Source organism: Cinclus cinclus, chromosome 11 (genome assembly GCF_963662255.1).
Source record: "Cinclus cinclus chromosome 11, bCinCin1.1, whole genome shotgun sequence".
Lineage (NCBI taxonomy): Eukaryota > Metazoa > Chordata > Aves > Passeriformes > Cinclidae > Cinclus > Cinclus cinclus.
This window is the reverse complement of record NC_085056.1, coordinates 4,428,967-4,447,491: the sequence shown is the minus strand read 5'-3', so window position 1 is coordinate 4,447,491 and position 18,525 is coordinate 4,428,967. Positions and strand designations below refer to the sequence as shown.

At 39.4% G+C, this 18,525-nt stretch overlaps 1 protein-coding gene across 3 annotated transcripts in view; it reads left to right on the top strand.

The window, feature by feature from the left end:
* The window catches only part of PLCG2 (phospholipase C gamma 2), a 56,115-nt gene that overhangs the window by 32,499 nt on the left and 5,091 nt on the right, over positions 1 to 18,525 (top strand). For all 3 annotated transcript variants that reach the window (XM_062500297.1, XM_062500298.1, XM_062500299.1), the window contains 16 exons: positions 90 to 179; positions 729 to 907; positions 1,279 to 1,479; positions 2,749 to 2,868; positions 3,859 to 4,039; positions 5,264 to 5,332; positions 6,461 to 6,570; positions 7,345 to 7,441; positions 8,365 to 8,431; positions 8,682 to 8,839; positions 11,459 to 11,561; positions 12,510 to 12,719; positions 13,289 to 13,434; positions 14,453 to 14,567; positions 15,759 to 15,926; positions 16,238 to 16,326. In XM_062500297.1, the coding sequence (XP_062356281.1) occupies positions 90 to 179; positions 729 to 907; positions 1,279 to 1,479; positions 2,749 to 2,868; positions 3,859 to 4,039; positions 5,264 to 5,332; positions 6,461 to 6,570; positions 7,345 to 7,441; positions 8,365 to 8,431; positions 8,682 to 8,839; positions 11,459 to 11,561; positions 12,510 to 12,719; positions 13,289 to 13,434; positions 14,453 to 14,567; positions 15,759 to 15,926; positions 16,238 to 16,326 (2,103 nt within the window). The remainder of the gene's footprint in view (positions 1 to 89; positions 180 to 728; positions 908 to 1,278; positions 1,480 to 2,748; positions 2,869 to 3,858; positions 4,040 to 5,263; positions 5,333 to 6,460; positions 6,571 to 7,344; positions 7,442 to 8,364; positions 8,432 to 8,681; positions 8,840 to 11,458; positions 11,562 to 12,509; positions 12,720 to 13,288; positions 13,435 to 14,452; positions 14,568 to 15,758; positions 15,927 to 16,237; positions 16,327 to 18,525) is intronic.

Genomic DNA, 18,525 nt, shown 5'->3' with positions numbered 1-18,525 from the left:
TTTATTGTTGCATCCTGTCTTGAGGTTGTGCTTGAGAGTGGTTACTGAGTTTTCCTCTCTTAATGGTTTTAATATCTCCCAACTTTCAGAAATGGACTCGGCACTACTGCGCTATTGCTGATGAAAAGCTTTCATTCAGTGATGACATAGAACAGAGTGCTGATGAAGATTCATCAAAGGTGATGGCTGTGTTTTATTCCTTAGGCAGGTTCTTTTTATTATTTCAGTGTCTACAGATGTGTATTTTTATGCTGATGAAATGTAGAACCTGTGCGTTTGTTCTATATCAGATAGCAAGTGTGGGGATAAAAAACTATAAAAGGATCTTTGCCAAGGTCAGCTCTAGTTAACCTTATTTTTAATAAAATAACTTTTTCTCTTGGTTAGTGGAGGTTGCAAGGAGGAGTACAAGGACAATGAAATATAACTTCAGTACACCTATCCTAATGTTAATTTGGGCACCAAGTCTTTTAAGTATTACTGCGATTCTCAAACTAAACAGAATGAATTAATGTGTATTGTGTTACTTTAGTAACACAAGTTACCTGGCTGTTGTGGGTTGTAAAAGCAGGTAATCATAAAGGTGATTGGCTGGAGAGCTCAAGCCTAGGAAGAGCTGAAGTCCTGAAATAGTAGATTGTTATGTATCACCAATAACAAATACTTAGTTTCAAAGTCATAAAATTAGAAATGTGCTATAAAAAAAAAAATCTTATTTTCTGGTCCAGGAGGTGAAACGAACTGAACTGCACTTAAAAGAGAAATGGTTCCATGGGAAAATGAAAGGGGGAAGAGCAACTGCTGAGAAACTGCTCCAGGAATATTGTGCTGAAATGGGTGGCAAGGATGGGACATTCCTGGTTAGGGAAAGTGAAGCTTTCCCTGATGATTACACCTTGTCATTCTGGTATGGTCATTTTCATACAAATTTAATGGGGGATTTGTTTGGTGTTTTCTTTTTTTTTCTGGTTGGAACAGTATGAGGAATAGTGTCAGATGGATTTCTGACCCAGAGAGCTGTCAAAGCAAATTTTGCAGAATAAATTTATGCCAGATTTTAAACTACTGTCAGTTGAAAATCACTATTTTTGGTCCTGTAATCTCCCTTGTCAGAATGTTTGTTGCTTGTTACTGTGGCTGTTTTATGAGGTGACACAGATTTCTTGCCTCTTCACAAGCTCCCCAAGTGGTTGACCAGGGACGGGTGGGGAAGTGCTTTGAAAGAAGGAAATCTGTTACAAACTCTGTGTTTCCCTTATGCTCTCTCCACTCCTTCAGGAGGTCAGGCAGAGTCCAGCACTGCCGGATCCGTTCCACCAGCGATGGGGACGTTGTGAAATATTACCTGACAGACAACCTCACCTTTGACAGCATCTATGATCTCATCCAACACTACAAGGAGGCTCACCTGCGGTGTGCTGAATTTGAGCTGCGCCTCACCGATGCTGTGCCCACCCCCAGCCCTCACGAGACCAAGGAGTACGTACAGAAGCCAAGCACTGCTCTCGTGCCAGTGTCCTTGCCTTGCTTTAGGTGGGGTTTTTGCATAGAAAATTCTCTGGATTCAGGAGCACACTTGTCTGTGCAAGTTTGAAGAATAGGCTTCCTGAAGGATGCTGAGGAAGAACACTGACTCTGTGAGAACCTGGTACAGCAAAGAGTGGTCACTGGGAAAGTAATTTCCTAGAATCAACTGGAAGAGAAATGAGAACTGCAGTGCTGTGGAAATGTGCCAGTTCTTCTTTTGTCTGTGCAGTGTTTTACAACACCCAGTGGGTTGGGTTGGATGTTTAGCAGTTGGCTGTGGTTTGGCAGCTAAGTGGTCATGGTCTGTGCCATCTGGAAGCTCTGTTACTGGGGCACTTGAGCCCAAACAGCTCCATTTGCCTAACCCTGCCCTCCACCTCACCATATGAGACCTTGTTAGGCTGACTTCACCCTTTGTGATAGGAACTAAGCACAGTGTTTATTTCCAGCTGGTATTTGTCTGCCATAGATCCTGGGCAGAGATTGCTCTTGTTTTTTGGCAGAACATTGTTATTGCTGCCTTTTGTTCTGTTTTCTTTTCAGTGAGCAAAAGTAAATCTTTGCATGTAAAATATTAATATGTGACTTTAAAATTCTTTTTTTTTGCCCCCCGGGGATCTGGGAGTCACTGACCACCCACAGATAACTTTGGAACCCAGTGAGAGGGGAAGGAGAATTTAATGGTTAGACTTTCCTGCCTTTCTGCATAAGGTGGAGTCACACTGCCAGTATAAGTGGCCACAGCTTCACTGAAGGCACATTGGATTCAAGAGAGGTCCTTCCCTATGGTAAAGGATAAAATCAAATTCTGAATGAAAAGTCAAATCCCTGGTGTCTTTCTTTTATCTGTGTTTAGGATTGATCTTAAATCTACTGTGTCAAAATGGAATAAATATTGAAAACCAAATGGCAGACTAAAAGCAAGATGTAGTGCCTTTGTTTCAGGAACAAATGTAGATTTATGTTTTATGACTTCAGACAGACAAGGTGTTCTGATATATTCTTGATGCTTTAATCCAAAATAAACTGCTGTCTTACAATGTTTTGTAATAAACTGCTGTCATAGGTGCCAAGGTGGGGAAAATCTAATGCATACTTTTTCTTAGAATGTTTGAAACTGTGTTGTTAATAACACTGTTACAACAGTGTCTGTTATTCTCCAAAAATGACATTTGACAAGCCTTGTAATGCTTTGCCCATTCTGGTTTTCCACTGTTGCAGCTGGTACTATAACAACTTGAGTCGGGGTGAGGCAGAGGACATGCTCATGCGAATTCCTCGGGATGGAGCCTTTCTCATTAGAAAGAGAGATGAACCTGATTCTTTTGCCATGACTTTCAGGTGAGAAAAAACCAGATAGAACTACCTTATGTAGCAGCCCAACAATATTCTGGTTTTTCTTTTTTGAAAAATCATGGTCTTTTTGGAGTCATGCTATTCTTGCTTTCAGACTTTGAATAGTTAGTGTGGTTGATTTGTGCAGGAGGTTCCTGTGTCAGAGTGTATGCAAGAGGTAATTTGTGAGTTGCCTGAACCTTTATGCTTTTTTAAAGATTGTTTGAGCACCAACTCTCCTGTTCTTCCCATACAGAACTATGGGTGACCCTTCTTTACTTCCCTGACACTCCTTGCTGAAGTGTGTTGGTCAAAGTGAAATTGTTGGCTCCTCTCGCCAGGGGAAATAGTTTTGAACAGCTTTGTGATTCTTTAAAAAGCATTAATGAAATATATAGAATTGTGGTGTTCTGTATCATGCTTTCAGATCAAATTGTGTTTCTCTGAAAATGCATCATTTAGCAACATTTAAAGTTGCTTACTTATATGCCTTATTGTGTATTGAAGATGTTCAAAATTCCCCAGTCTCCTGAGTACTTTGTGGTAAAGTTTTCTTTACCAAAAAGAAAGGTTACCAAGGTGGACATTGAACTAACTGGACCTGCAGCATCTCAATAAAACCATTTCACACCAGGGAAAACAAGAAATACCAAATACAAAAAATGTATTGCTGAAATACCAATACTTCAGCAGCTTGAAAAGGATGTAGGGATCTTTTTGCATAGGATGGTTGTCAGTGGATGGTTTTACTGCATTTATCAGTGCAAGCACAAACCTTGTGTTCAAGCACAAGAGATATGTTTTTCTTTAAAAACTGATTTCTGTAGCTATCAAAATTATTCTAATAATCACAAGAACTGAATAAAAGAGGCTTCGTTAGAGGGAGAAATGATTTCACATGAGGAAGGTGCACAAAGTAGCTCTGGTGCAGTTCAGAGCACTGGAGCTCTCCCTGTGAGCACTGACACCTTTCCCAGCTGTGCCCTTGTCCCGCAGAGCGGAGGGGAAGGTGAAGCACTTCCGAATCCAGCAGGAGGGGCGGCACTTCGTGCTGGGAACCTCGGCCTACTTTGAGAGCTTGGTGGAGCTGGTGACCTACTACGAGAAGCACCCTCTGTACAGGAAGATGAAGCTGCGCTACCCCGTGACAGAGGAGCTGCTGGAGCGCTACAGCACGGTACTGGGATGGACTGGGATGGACCGGGATGGACTGGGGTGGACTGGGGGGCTGGGCTGAGCTCTGGCTCTGGTACGGGATCTCTGGGGGAGGTTAAGCAGGTCATTTTCTGTGAAATTGAGATGTCTATACTGACTTCTCTCACAAAGGTGTGGAGAGCAGCTTCATCTTTGATTAAAAGCCATCTCTTGCCTTCCCCGTGATTTGATTAGAGAAACCCCATTGTGTACTGGGAGTCGTTGCCCTGCTAAAATGAGTTTTTGATAATAGCCTTGCCTACAGTTGGCCCTGTCTTCTATTGTTGAAGTGGGCATTGATCTTAAAATGATCATGCAGATGCCAATTGCTAAGTGCTTCAGAAAAAATGAAATATTCTGCTTTGCCTCTCACTCTGGACATTTAAGGGATGGTTCTCACTGCCTTCTGTGGTAAAAGGTACCTCTGACAGCTCACTTTGAGATAAGCATGAGGAAATCTCCCCAGGAGACTTGTCTCTTGCCAATGACTAAACTAGGAACCTGGATAGTTAGCTGAGGATAAAGGGCTACTTTATGGATGGATGCGTTTCATTTTGAGGGAGCTTTGCTTTGGAAAGCCTGAAGTGCTGTCTTCACTTTTCAAGTATATGTCTTTTAGAAGCTGCAGGAAACTACATCTGGCAGGTCTGAGGAAATCACAACCTGGGGATTTTGTTTTTTCTAATAGGGACTAAAAAGATTTTAGACCTCAGGATTTTTTATAATGTTGCCTATAGCAAAGGTTCTGTATCTTAGGACTGGGTTCAAATGGAATCACAAAGAGAGGATAAAATGAAAAATATGACTCTCTATATTGTTGTAGAGTTATCTAATAGTGAAACCAATACTGGTACTAAAGTGTTATAGCACAGAATCACAAGTGCAGGTATTTATTTTCTGGTTGCACATAGAAGAGTACTCACAATCAAAAAAACATTTTGACTGATTAAGAGATACCTTTATGAGGTATTGCTGTTTCATTGGGTTTTACTGTTCATTAAACTGAGGCATAGACATTAAATAACACACTCATCTTCAGTTATGTTCAACTATGGAGGTGGGCAAAACAGAGGTGTCTGGCTTCCCTTCTCTTCTGTTGACCTATGTGCTGTCAAAAAGGTGGTTTCAGAAATAAATGTTCTATAAACATGCAGTAATTTTATAACTCTTTGATTCCTCAAATTTATTTTTTCTTTCTGATTTTTAGGAAAAAGATATTAGTTCCCTCTATGAAGTCAAGATGTATGTGGAGCCCAGTGAAATCACCCCCACAGTGGTATGCTTTAAGATATATTCACACTTACTGTAGACTTCTGAAAATTAGACTTGTTGGCTTCCTGTTGGCAGTGATAAAAAGAATTGAAAGCATCAGGCTGCTTAGTTTAGGGGGAACTGGACAACAGAAATGTTAAGGGTGTGATTTCTTTCTAGCTTCTTGTTAAAATTTGTACCTACACATTTTCTTGTGCACAAATCTTGTAGTGATTTATTCAGACTGGGAATTTGGGCATTTTCACCTCGTGGGGCTGTGGAGGTGATTTGGTTTGGTGGTCCCCCAAATTAAATGCCATTGAGAGGGTTCAATTTGAGAAGGCCACATCTTCATGGAAGATACAACATGAAAATTTCTGTCTGTGGGTTTTTGTTCACTCTTGTTCCATTAGCAGACATGTTCTGCATGCACAAGTAATTGCAGTTTATTCATGTGCTTTCTATAAAAATTTGGTGCCTTTGGTCTTTTAATGAGTTATTAGAGTTTTTATCCTTTATATATTTATTAAAAACAAGTCTCCCAGCAAACATTACTTATCTGTAATTCTTGCTAGTGCCTGCCTACTTGTAAATTCTCATTAAAATCACCTGCTTGAAAATTTTGTGACTGTAATTATTTTTAGTAGTTTTGGCCAGTGAATTTGTATTGCTGCTGAAGCATTTGGGTAGTAGTAAATTCAAGATAAAGGTTTAGCTCATCCTGCTAAAACTGCACGTCTTCCTAAAGGAAATATGACCAGCAGGATAGCTGATGTGGTTTTGAAGTGGAGGTTTTGCAGGCACCTAAAAGCTTATGAAGCACCAAATGCTTATGAAAATGTGTTATAAAATTAGAGGATTTGTATTTCACCTTTTTTTAAAAAAAATCGTTTTTTCTACCTTAATTATGTTGCAGCACCCGAAAAAGATTTTTTTTTTTTCTCAAGTTGATACTTGAAGAATCTCAAAGTAGCATCACTTACTTCCACCAATAGATGTCACTCTGGAACTTCAGTATTTTGTTTTCTAAACTTCATAACAACAGCAACAACAAAATCCAGTCCTCCCTATTTTTTTTTGTTTTAAGATTGCATTATTGATTATTTTATGACCTGTCCCCCCAGATGACCCCTTTGCTCTGTTTCTCTTAAAGCCTCAGAGAACAGTGAAAGCCTTGTATGACTACAGAGCCAAAAGGAGTGATGAATTGAGCTTCTCTCGAGGAGCTTTAATTCATAATGTCACAAAGGAAACTGGAGGCTGGTAAGGACAAAGATTCCACCTGGGAGAACTTCTGGTGACTTACTAGATGAAGGAAAAAAGTTTTTTAAAACTGCCTGATTGCTGCTTATCAACTGTGCCCTTATAAATCTTTATGCCAGTGTATTAAAAAAAATAAACCCAAAACCCCAAACCCAAAATCCCCTCATCTTCAATTCTCCTTTCATGCCTTTTTCATTTTTCTATCCCACAGCAATAACGTCAGCCTGCAGAACCTCCATAGCCTGGTATACCCCATATTTTTTCCTGTACTACATCCATCCTTCCTGAACATCTGTGTGTTCTGGGAAGTCATTGCAATCACTGCTCTACTTCTGTCCTTGCTCTGCTAAGCATTTCTCAGGAATCAAGCCCACCTTTTTTAGTTCTCTGTACAGGCTCCTTTCATAATAGGTTTTCTTTTTTAGCTGGCTTGTAAATTGCTTGGAAAGCTTGGGAATCTAATGTTTCCCTGTAGTTTCTACAGGGTAATCAACCACATAATAGTATTTTTAGTACTGGAGGGGGAAAAAGCCTCTTAAGTCATTAATTGCAGTTTACAGTAACTGTAATCCCTCTGAAATCATCTGTTACTACAGTTAATGATCACTTTGTTAGAGCTCTTAGCTAATTAATCATTTATATTTTTGGTGATAGCCAGCTAGACAATCTACTATGGGGTATTAATGACAATTTCTTGGGGATTATGGCTTCATTAATGGCCTTTTGAAGCTCTTTAACTTTTTTTTTTCATTCTATTTTTCTGTTTAAATTCAGGTGGAAGGGGGATTATGGAGAAAAAGTCCAACATTATTTTCCATCTAATTATGTTGAAGATCTGTCATCTGATAAGTCTTCTGAGCTTGAAAATCAGGTGAGGGTTGTGGTTTGTCTGCTACATTTCCTTGGCTACCTACTGGAAGTGGAAGTCTTGTTTATGCAATCACAATTCTATGTGCTGTGTTTGAGAGAGCAGAATAGAGGGATGAATGCATTCTTCATTATTCTCTGCTGCTGAATATTTTTGTCAGGACATCTCTTGTTGAAAGCTATTTAAAGAGATAGAATATCTTGGAAGGGACCCCCATGTATCTATGATTTTATGGCAGCTGAATTGGTGAGATTTAAGAGGATTCTGATTGCTTCCTGCTAAACATAAACAGTTTAGATTTTTCATAGTTTGGCTAAACAACAACATGGCTGAAACTTAACTAGTTTTCCTGTATAATCACTGTCTTAATATTTGCAAATAGGAAAATTACATGTCCAAACATACCTTACTAGTCATTTTACTCTCCATTATCAGGTTTTTATGCATAAACCAATCCTATTTATCAAAAGAATCTAAAAAGTCTGGTCCTGTGTCTTGGACAAAGAGCTCTTGGATAAGAGAAACCAGAACTGAAGAGTAATAAGTTTTGGCATTTTTGAATTTCAGAAGTAAAACATTTAATTCTTTTTTTCTTCTGAAGAACTTCCAATGATTTTCCAGAAGTCTTTGGAGAAAACCACAAGTATTACATTCCCTCCCTTCTGGTTATTGTAAGCTTAAGCAGACTTGAAAAATGAACAGGTTTGTCAGGACAAAAGCTACTACAAAGTAGTCTTGTTTTGACTGCTCTCACTGAAGGTATTCTTGTGTGTTTTTCAGATATGAAAACAGGCTTTCAAACATCATAGTGAGCATGCTTTCAGTAAAGCTAAGATTAGATTTAACGGTGCACATTTATTATTTGTTAATGTCCTGTGCGTGTTCACTCAAGAGATTTAGGGTCAGATTTAACTCATGTTTTTCAGATCATTGAGGACAACCCACTGGGCTCCCTGTGTCGTGGCATCCTGGTGCTCAATACGTACAATGTTGGTGTGTATTTTCTGATGCTTATATATGGACTCCTGACCTTTCTCTATTGAGTAGACTCTTTTATGTTTAGGAGGAGAGATTTAAAAAAACCAAATCAACCCCCTCAAACACCTACTTGTGTTAGTACAGCCAGCAGAATCAATATGTTGAAACTTCATAATACTCAATGCTGCATTAAATCAACAATAACACCTTAGAAAAGAGCTGTTGGATTTCAGTATAAATTTCTTGCTATGGTATTACCTAACAGTGAAAATGCCACAAGGAAAACACAAAAAGCCTTTTGTCTTCATTCTGGAGCCAAAGAATCCAGAAGATCCATGTGTTGAGTTTGCAACTGATAAAGTAGAAGAACTCTTTGAATGGTACCAAAGTATCCGTGAGATCACTTGGAAAACAGCCGAAGAGGTATTGCACTAAATTTGTCTGTTGTTTTAATAATGTAATGCTATAAATTTGCAATAGCTTTTGTCTTTAGCTGCCCTGTACTGCTAAATGTTGCTCTCACATGGTACTTCATTCTCTTACATTGCTGTTTGTTCATTTTATTGATTCTGTGCATCTTGTTCCATAACCTCTCTGGGGAATAGTACATGAATTAGCATTCTATGTAAATTGATGTTAACAGGAGTTTTCCAGCAGAATACTGTCTGTGTTGCATCCTGCCCCTCAGTGAAGTGTGCATGGTAGGCCAGAGTGGATACCACTAAAATTTTCCATCTGGTCACACTGGTTCATCCCAGTGTTAAGCAGCAGAAGCTCTGATATCAGTCTGTTCTTTTCAGAGATGTGAATCCACCTGTGAAATTTCACCAGTGTGAAATCTGAGCTGCCATTCCCTAAACTCTTCTTATTCTCTTTGCAAACTCTGTTTTCCAATGGGCAGTGATAGAGTATTGTTTGGCTAATACTTTCTTTGTAACTAATAGCCACATTCTGGACTTCCCAGTTCTTCAGCAGTAGTATTTCCAAATACTTGCCTAAAGAGTCAAGGATTTTGCCTAAGTTTAGCTTCTATGTCCTTCTACTGCCACTTAAAGACATTCTCCAAGACTTGCTTTTCCTGTTCTAATGTACTAATTTACCTCCCTGTAATCTTTTCTAGTATTTAAGAAGTGTCTGCCTTGACCAAAAAGTCCTTACTTTGGCTGTGCTTAAGGATATTCTTTTTTTTTTTTTTTTGTTGCTTTCATTCGCCTTTTATTGTTAAGGGGGTGATATGGTTGATGGGAAATGTGTTTCAGTATCATGTTGGCTCATGCTGCATGTCTGTCATATGGAGTGGAAGTGCTCTGAGGGTCGTTCTGATCCTATTTATAGCAGACAAGTTGATATCTCAAGCAGAGGACTGTAAATACAGCAAGGGTAGAAGCAACAGGAGCTGTTGACCTATTGTTGGGGGAGGAGAGGTACAGTTCTTGTGCCAGGCTTTCATTTAGAAGTAAAAATGAGAAAAAGAGAAACATGACCTAGAAGAAGTGTCTCCAAATTGAATGTTTTTATGTTACAACAATGACTCTTCAGGAGCCTGGCAGCTTTTTCTCTCTCTGTACAGTCGGAGAAGTATTAAACAGTTTGTGTTCAAAGATGCTTTAAAACTCATTTCTGTCAGTTGGGAGGCTTTTCTCACAGCGTGGCCTCTACAAAGTTCACATGATAGACTGACTGCTGCATGGGGAGGGGATGAAGATGAGGAAAGACCCTTGTTGCCAGTACAGTTAGCAGGCTGAATTTTGGGGAAGGAAAAAGCACAGTGAGTTAAGACTGTACTGCAGTGTGATGCAGGGGGATTTTGTAGATGAGTTTGGTTTTGCACAAAAAATAAAACTAAGCTTCATGTCTCTTGTAATCTCTGCTCAGTACTGACACTTGCCATGCTCCCTGGGGTGGCTGTTCCTTGCTCTCCTGCTTGGTTATCTTTAGAGGCTTCTGGCTAGAAATGAACCCATGCCACCAAAAAGTGATCTTTTGCTGCTCAGTGCTCTGGTTACTGTTGAGCGATGTCTGGGAACTGTGGTGGATCACTAGGTAAAATGAGGTTTATACAGCTTTTTCCCAAGGTTGTTTCCAAGTCTAAACACTGTATTCCTCTTTGTTTTTCTTAGCTTTCAAGGTATAATCTCTGGTTCAGTGAGATATTCTGGAAACCTGTGGCTCCCTAGTTCTGATTTTCATTCCTTTTATGTTTGCCTTGTTGAGGGAATTCTTTTGGAAGGCTTCCTGATTGCTGCTGCTTCATGATCTTTTGTGCCAAAGCTAATCATTGTTTAGTATGGGACTCTTCTACCTTGTTTTATCCTGTAGCTGCTTCTTGTGCTTGAAAAGCCTCCAGCCCAAATGTCTCCACTTAGGACAGCTGCTTTTAGCAGCTCCCAGTCTCTGCTGGCAGGGAACACTGCTCAGCTTCCACAGAGCAGGTGCTTGCAAACATGGAAGTAAAGAGAGTGGGTTTGGTACTGGGGATTTCAACAAGATTGCACGTGATTTTCCATACAGAACATGATGGGTTTGGTGCACAAATAGAAGACGACATAGGAATGATGCTCAGAGGATTTGAATTTCACTATTTGGGAGTTACTAACAAGGCTTAAGTTCTGCCAAGGATTATAAATAGATGCAGAAACACTTCACTACCCTTTGCATTTTTTCTGCATACATTTGCATTTATATGAAGTATAGGGTTAAGAATGTAACTAAAATTGAATTGAGTCGAGCTACATTAAAAGAAAAAAAATGCTCAGGATTCTGAGCATGACTGATCAGAGAAGAACTGAAACTCTCGCTTATAAAACAATACCTTTCACCCCCCAAAAAAACCCCTAAATGTACATCCCCAACTAAACCTCACCATTTGGTTATTACCTGTTCTCTGAGCTGGGTCTGAAAGTCCATTACATCTGTGCTAGTGTACAAGGTATCAGATAGGAATCTGGGCACCAAAAAAGGCATTCATTAGAGTGTACCCTGGAGTTACTGTGCCATAATACTCAGTGTTCCTATAATCTAAAACTTCTTAATGTTTTCCAGGAGAACAGGAGGAAATACTGGGAAAAGAATCAGTTGATTGCTATTGAATTATCTGATCTAGTAATCTACTGCAAGCCAACAAGCAAAACTAAGGACAATTTAGGTAATGCCTTTAATATTACATCTGATTTTTACCCTTTCTACTGTCTCTACAGATGCTATTTGGGATTTTAGGTCTGAAGATAAAATCTATCCTGCTGGAGAACAAAGTTCTGCTTCACCCAGGCAGTTTACTTTGAAATTGTACACCAGGGAACTTGGTGCTATTCATGTATCACAAAAGAAGTGTCACAAATTTTAATTAATTAACTAGAGACACCCTCTTAGATGTATATTCCATGGGGAAGCTCACTAGTTATGTGTCAATTGACTTTTTTGAGATTAAAAACTCTGGCCGAACACTAGTGATTTGTTTGTAAAAAGCCTTCATAAATAGGTTTACTGTGCATTTTTTTATTTTACTGTAAGAACATGTTTGCCAGGACTAAGCTGTTGGAATGATGTATGGCTTCATAATATAACTGGGCCTGTGTAAGTGCAGCTGTGGATTCTGACACTGAAATATGTACTTTTTGTTCCAGTTTTTTGTCATTGCTGATGGAGGAGCCAGCAAATGTGCCCTTTTTCTTTAAGTTTCTTTGCAAATGTTTTTAATAAGCTGTCACTGCATTTAAGACATTATAATTATAGTTATTTTTTGAGGCATTGGCTAACCCTGGCTCACCCTTTCTTCTCCCCATTTAGACCCCGGAAAAGATGTCTCATTTAAATATGTGTTATAGTGATCAGAAGTACATTATTAGCAATGATGAGATGAGAACATGACTGCAGGCTCTTATTTGCCCTTCGTAAAGCATGTGGCAGAAAGGCAATTTTAACTTTCAGGCTTGATTTTCAACCACTTTGCCATGTCTGCCTGAAAATTGTGCCAATTATTTCATTAAAGGACAAGGCAAAACAAAGTAAAACTAAGTGTTGGTGAAAATACAGTATAAATGTCAACTTCTTTCTTCCTTTGACAACCACTTTTCTTCCTCCTACCCTTGTGTAGACAATCCTGATTTCAGAGAAATCCGTTCTTTTGTGGAAAACAAGGCAGAGAGCATTGTTAAGCAAAAGGCACTGAAGTTGTTGAATTACAACCTGAAGGGCCTGACCCGTGTCTATCCCAAAGGACAGAGGGTTGACTCATCCAACTATGACCCATTTCGCCTCTGGCTTTGTGGCTCCCAGATGGTGGCTCTGAACTTCCAAACTCCAGGTAATTTTCCCTTTGAAAAAGAATCTAATCCACTTTCTGTTTCACTGTAAATGAGCACCTTTATAGCCCTTCTAATTACCATCCTAATGGTGATTAGAAGGTGTGTTTGAAGTTTACTTTTTAGTGTGTGGGTTGCCATCCAGAGCTGGGCCCCAGAAATAGGTGTTCAAAAGCCCTGTCTCTGAGCCTAACTGCCCCCAAGCCCTAAAAGATTTATTTCACCTTGATCTCTTTGTGGTAAGCAAACAGAGATATTTACAGTGAGTTTCAGATGGATGAATGGCTGTGGAGCCACAGGGAAGGCTGTATTCCACTTCCTGGTGAGGGCCAGGTAGTTTGTGATACAGTGGTAGGAAGCTAATTGGGGATGGAGATGGGTTTTTTTGGGGTTAGAATTGATGAAAAATGGGCTGTCAGATTCAGTTAGTGAAGGAACTCAGTCTCCCACCTTTCCCACTCATTCTGATGAAGGGGTGACCAGAAAGAATAACAGAGAGGAGCCATTAATCTGGTATTTCCCTAACTTTATTCCAGGAAATCTTGTTGTGACTGTTTAACTCTCTCCCCAGATAAATACATGCAATTGAACCATGCCTTGTTTTCCCTGAATGGACGCACTGGCTATGTGCTGCAGCCAGAGAGCATGAGAAATAAGGATTATGACCCAATACCAAATGACTCCATGAGGAAATTGCAGATGATTATGACAGTGAGGGTAAATCTCTTTTGTAGATTGTTTTTTTTTACAAGACATAAATATCTATAAAACTAAAAATAAAGCTATTATGTTTCAGAGCAAGATCTGACAGATTGTCAAAATACTGTTTTTAAATGTCAGTGTGTGTGAGAATGAAACTAACTTCACTGATTCCTCAAAAGAAATGCATGTCTATTTTGTTAATGAAGAACATGCTATAGGACTGAAAACTGATTTTGTGTAATTGCTAATAAATACTAAAAATCAAATGAACTAACTTGAATTTCCAATCAAATGAGCTCTTAGTAGAAGGATCCTATTGGAGATTGATTAGCAGCAGACTAGCTACTTCAGGGATTTTGAGTGTGAAAGGAAGATATTTATAATGAAATATAGAAACTAAACAGAAAACCTAATAAGCTGATCCCCCACTTCATATTTAATACACTATGAATTAGTCTGAATGTCATTCTCATTTTTATGCAAGAGATGAGTTTATCCTTGGAAAATGTTGCCATCTCGACTGGGTGCCAAACAGGGTTGAACTTTTTTCTGTTCTTGCTATGCAATAAGACAGGTTCTTTAAAAGTATGTTTTCTGAGGAAGAAGAAACACATTAATTACTCTGCACTACAGTTTAAAGGTGAGGTAAACAGGGCCTGTGAATGCAAAGCAGAAATGTCTTGAAATGGGTATGTAGTAAACACAGAAGAAAGATAATAAAACTTGTGCTACAGACCTGGCCTGGAGCTGCACACTATGTGTAATGAATGTCAGCTACAGTGTCTTTTATTTTTGTTTTCCTACAATGAAAATCATGGAGTTATCCAGAGTATGGAAGGTACAGATAATATTTGGTGACAGATAATTATTGGTGGCACAGATAATACATGCAAACATATTCAAGAGAGAGATTGTGTGCTTTTCCATGTTCTGGATTTTTTCCCCCCTCTAGTTCTATAAGCTGCCTTCTGTTCAACAACAATGATGTCAAGTTTCCTTTGGAGATGGTTCTAATTTACAGTTGCTTTGGCAGGTTTTAGGTGCTCGTCATCTCCCTAAACTTGGTAGAAGCATCACCTGTCCCTTTGTAGAGGTTGAAATTTGTGGGGCCGAGTATGATAACAACAAATTCAAGACAACAGTTGTGAGTGAGTATCTGTGGGTTTCTGTGTTGCAGGGATATGGTTCTACTTCCAGGGTACTTAAATAAAGTGAGCAGAGGATGACCATTTCAGGGGGAGTAAGTTAACTGTAGCTCTGGACTGATGAATCACAAAGTCTTGTTCTTCTGCTTATCTTGGGGCCTGCTAGTTTGAGCAACTTCAATGTATATAAAATTTAGATAAAACCAGTACTGTTGCAGTTTGAGAGAAAAGTCCCATTCTGTTATGGTGTTTCCCATGCATAAGTTTGTGTATTTGCGTATTTTAAACAATTACTGTCTTGGGAGTGCCTCCAACAGTGCTAGTCAGTTCCCAAAAGTCTGTCCCAAATGGGGAGTTTTTACTGTGAGCTCCAGACTGTGTTTATTTAAACTGGGTTCTGAGACTGGCACCTCCTTGGAGGCAGCTTGGATGTATGGGGCTGTAAAATAGTTTAACTTGAAATGCATTAGGAGTTTGATCAAGGCTTCATCCTGGTGAGTTCTGGATGTGTTTGTGTGTGCATGAATTTAAGTGTGCTGAAATGGAGCAATATTTCAGCTACTTCATATTTCACCATTTAGTATTTCTGGATGCAGCAGTGTTCCTCTGGTAAAAATCAGGTTTTGGTTCTTATTATCCAAAGCAATGATACCAGTGGAAAATAAACACATCATCAGGAGCAGAATGTGCATTGTGTCTCCTCAGTACTTCAGAGTGTTCATAATTTAAATTTTTGGTGCAAAGTGACCAAGATTTTGAAAGCAAACTTCCTGACTGTGTCACATATACCAAATCTTGGTGTTCTGTACATAACTACAAAAATTGGACCAAGATACATCAGTCTTCCTAGTGATATTCCTGCTTTCTCTTGGGTATGGAGCATGAGGCTTATGAATATGAGAAATTAATTAGCATTCTTTTTTCTCTTTACAAATAAATGTCCAAGGAGATTTGATATGTTTGAATACAAATAATAGCTTTTCTTCATCCATTTTCATGCCTGCCAAGTTTCCTCCCACCCCCACCACCAAGTAAACAAATACAAACTTTCTGAAGCAAGGTTACAACATGAGACAGATGGTAAATAGGATTTTTGGGCTTCTGTATCCCTAGAAAATGTCCTGGGATACATACTTATATGTGAATGAAGTGCAACTATTGCTTCATACTGCAAATGTTTCCTTTTCATTACAGATGACAATGGCCTTAATCCAGTTTGGGCACCTAACGCAGAGCAAGTGAAATTTGAAATTTACGACCCAAATCTGGCGTTCCTGCGCTTTGTTGTTTATGAGGAAGATATATTCAGTGATCCCAACTTCTTAGCACACGCAACTTTTCCCATCAAAGGAATCAAATCAGGTGAGATCTGCAGCTGTAATGAGGTGCTGTTGAGCATTACTGAACTGTGCCTTCCTCTCTGATGCCGGACTCCCTCCTGCCTCGGTGAAGCTCCTTCCTCTGGCTTTAGTTTTCAAGAGCATGTGCAATCAGGTGTTGCTCAGTTTTGCCAGTCTTGCCTTTTGCTTCTCTGCAATTGCCATAGTAGAGCCTGCTCTCAGCAGAGGAGCGTTTGAGCCCTGAAGAATGTTCAAAATGTGCACCGTTTCTGTGACTGCAAATTCCCCCTTGATGGACTCTAATTGCCCTTTGTTTTCCTTCCCCCGCCCCAGGTTTTAGGTCAATTCCTCTCAAGAATGGCTACAGTGAAGATATAGAGCTGGCATCACTTCTGGTGCACTGTGAGATGCAACAAGTTCTGGTGAGAAGCACGGGGTTTGTTGTGTGCACTTAGTGTGTCTGTTACCAGTTCCTTGTGGAAACCAGGAACTGAGGATTCAGATTTCTGCTCTGTGTCTGATGTGCTGTTGTCAGGCATTTCTTCTGCAGGTACTGGGGAAGACAAATAGCACAAATTGAGTTACTCTCCCTCTGGGTGGACAGATTACACGGTTGTTAAAAGAAATAATGCACAAACAAAGCCTCATTACCTCCAATAGTTTTTGCTGTAACAGCGTGGTCATTGTCTTTCCTTGTTAACTGACTGATGCCATGCAAAGCTAGCTAAAATCAGCTTTAGCTTTATAGATTAATCTCTTTTTTAAAGGTCCTACATAAAAAGAAATCACTTCAACAATTGAAGTTCGTAATTTCTCCCAGTATTTCATTAAAATAAACAACCCATCAAGTAGAAGACATATCTGGTTCTTAAAGAACTGCTAATCTGCTCCTTTTAAGCCTCTCTAAACACATACTTGAAATAGTAGTATTTTAAAACACATAGGGGAAAAATAATGATGCTCATGAATCCAGGCATTAAAGCAGCTGATCTGTGAACAGTGATTGTTGGTGTTCCAAGGGTGCTGCTACATATGTTGATTTGTAGGGTATTTCTCAGACTCTTTCTCAATAATATATTACAAAATTTAAATAACACTTGTGATATGATGAAAGTTTAAAGATGCTTCTGGGAAATGGCTGTTTCAGGGTGCTTTCCAGCACCCTTCTGATTCAGAGAAAAAAAAAAAAGTTCAACTTCTTATTTGTAGTCTCTCAACTCTTCAGGCCCACGCTGAACTTCACACCAGTTATGTTATTTTTCTGATTGAAACATCAACTCCTGTGAACTCTAAGTCATTATGTCTCTGAAGGGATTTGTGCCTGCAGTTGCATACACTGAACTGCAAATTTCTGAATTCAGTCACATTGTTCTTCCCAAAGGAGTGGAAGCCTTTTTCAAACATCCTTTGTGGAGGTTTTTGCGAAGCCACCTTTTAACACCTGATGTAAAATGAAAGTGTGTGCAATGACAGTGTTTGAAAGCTGTGCTAGGTTCCTATAAGTTCCTTCTGTGGCCAGCCAAGGGTTCTGAAAGCAGGAGAGGATTAGAAGCTGAGGCCAGGGATGTGTGTGTGGAGACATATATCCTTTGAAGATAATATTTAAGTTGTTCATATTTCATGGACTCAAGTCTCATAGGGAAGGCCTGGTGAACTGCTGGTTTTGGACTTGTTGCCTTTGAGAAAACTGACAAAGTCACCATTGCCTAATGCTGAGCATGGACACCACTTGTGGATACATTGCAAATCCCCCATGCTGTGGTTTCCCTTCAGGAACCCAGATCATTATTTTCCTGGGGCAGGAGCAGCTCTCAAAGTGTTGTTCTTGGAAGCAGTCTGTCTCCCAGTCTGTCAGCACCACTCCTTGACAGTAGCACATTTCACACTCCAATCCCCTTCTGCTTGTTAAGCCAAATGAAGCTGCTGCTCAGCTTGGTGTTTTTACAATGCCTGGTGGTAATGCAGTGGCAGGACAACTTCCAAAACCTTCATTTTGTTTGGCATCCTGCAACAAACCCAGACCCACAACAGTTGTCAACTCTACAACTTCTGCCAGGTCATTCAAGAAGCATCAGAAAAGATCAAGGCTGCCTCTGCTCCTCTGCTTCTTTTTAAAAAGTGATGGCCTTCCATAAAATAATACCATTTAATAACAGGCCTGGTTATATACAGAGCCCGTCTGCATGTGCTTGGAGATGAAATATTAAATTATAATGAGGAATTACAGATGGCTGTGGAGTTCATCTGAAATGGTAAAGCAAAAATATTGTAGACATAAGCGTGCACATTTGTGAATTATTATGTGGGGCTTTACGTAGTTCCTGTTCAACTTAAACAGGTTTTTTGATATTGTAGGAATCATACTCTACTGAGGTGGTTGTTGCACTTAAAAGCATGTCTTATTTGCTTGAAAATTGATTTACTTCCTTCAGAAAGTGCATGTATTTCTTTAGCTTTTTCTGAGTACAGTCAGCCTCAGTGGTGTATATGTTCCTGACTAAAAATTGAAGTGGATATCTTAAAATGCAGTTTAAGCTGTACCTTTGTGGATACATTTATTTATAAGAACTAACAGTGGTACATATGCATCTTGATGATTACACCTGCAAACTGGTAATTAG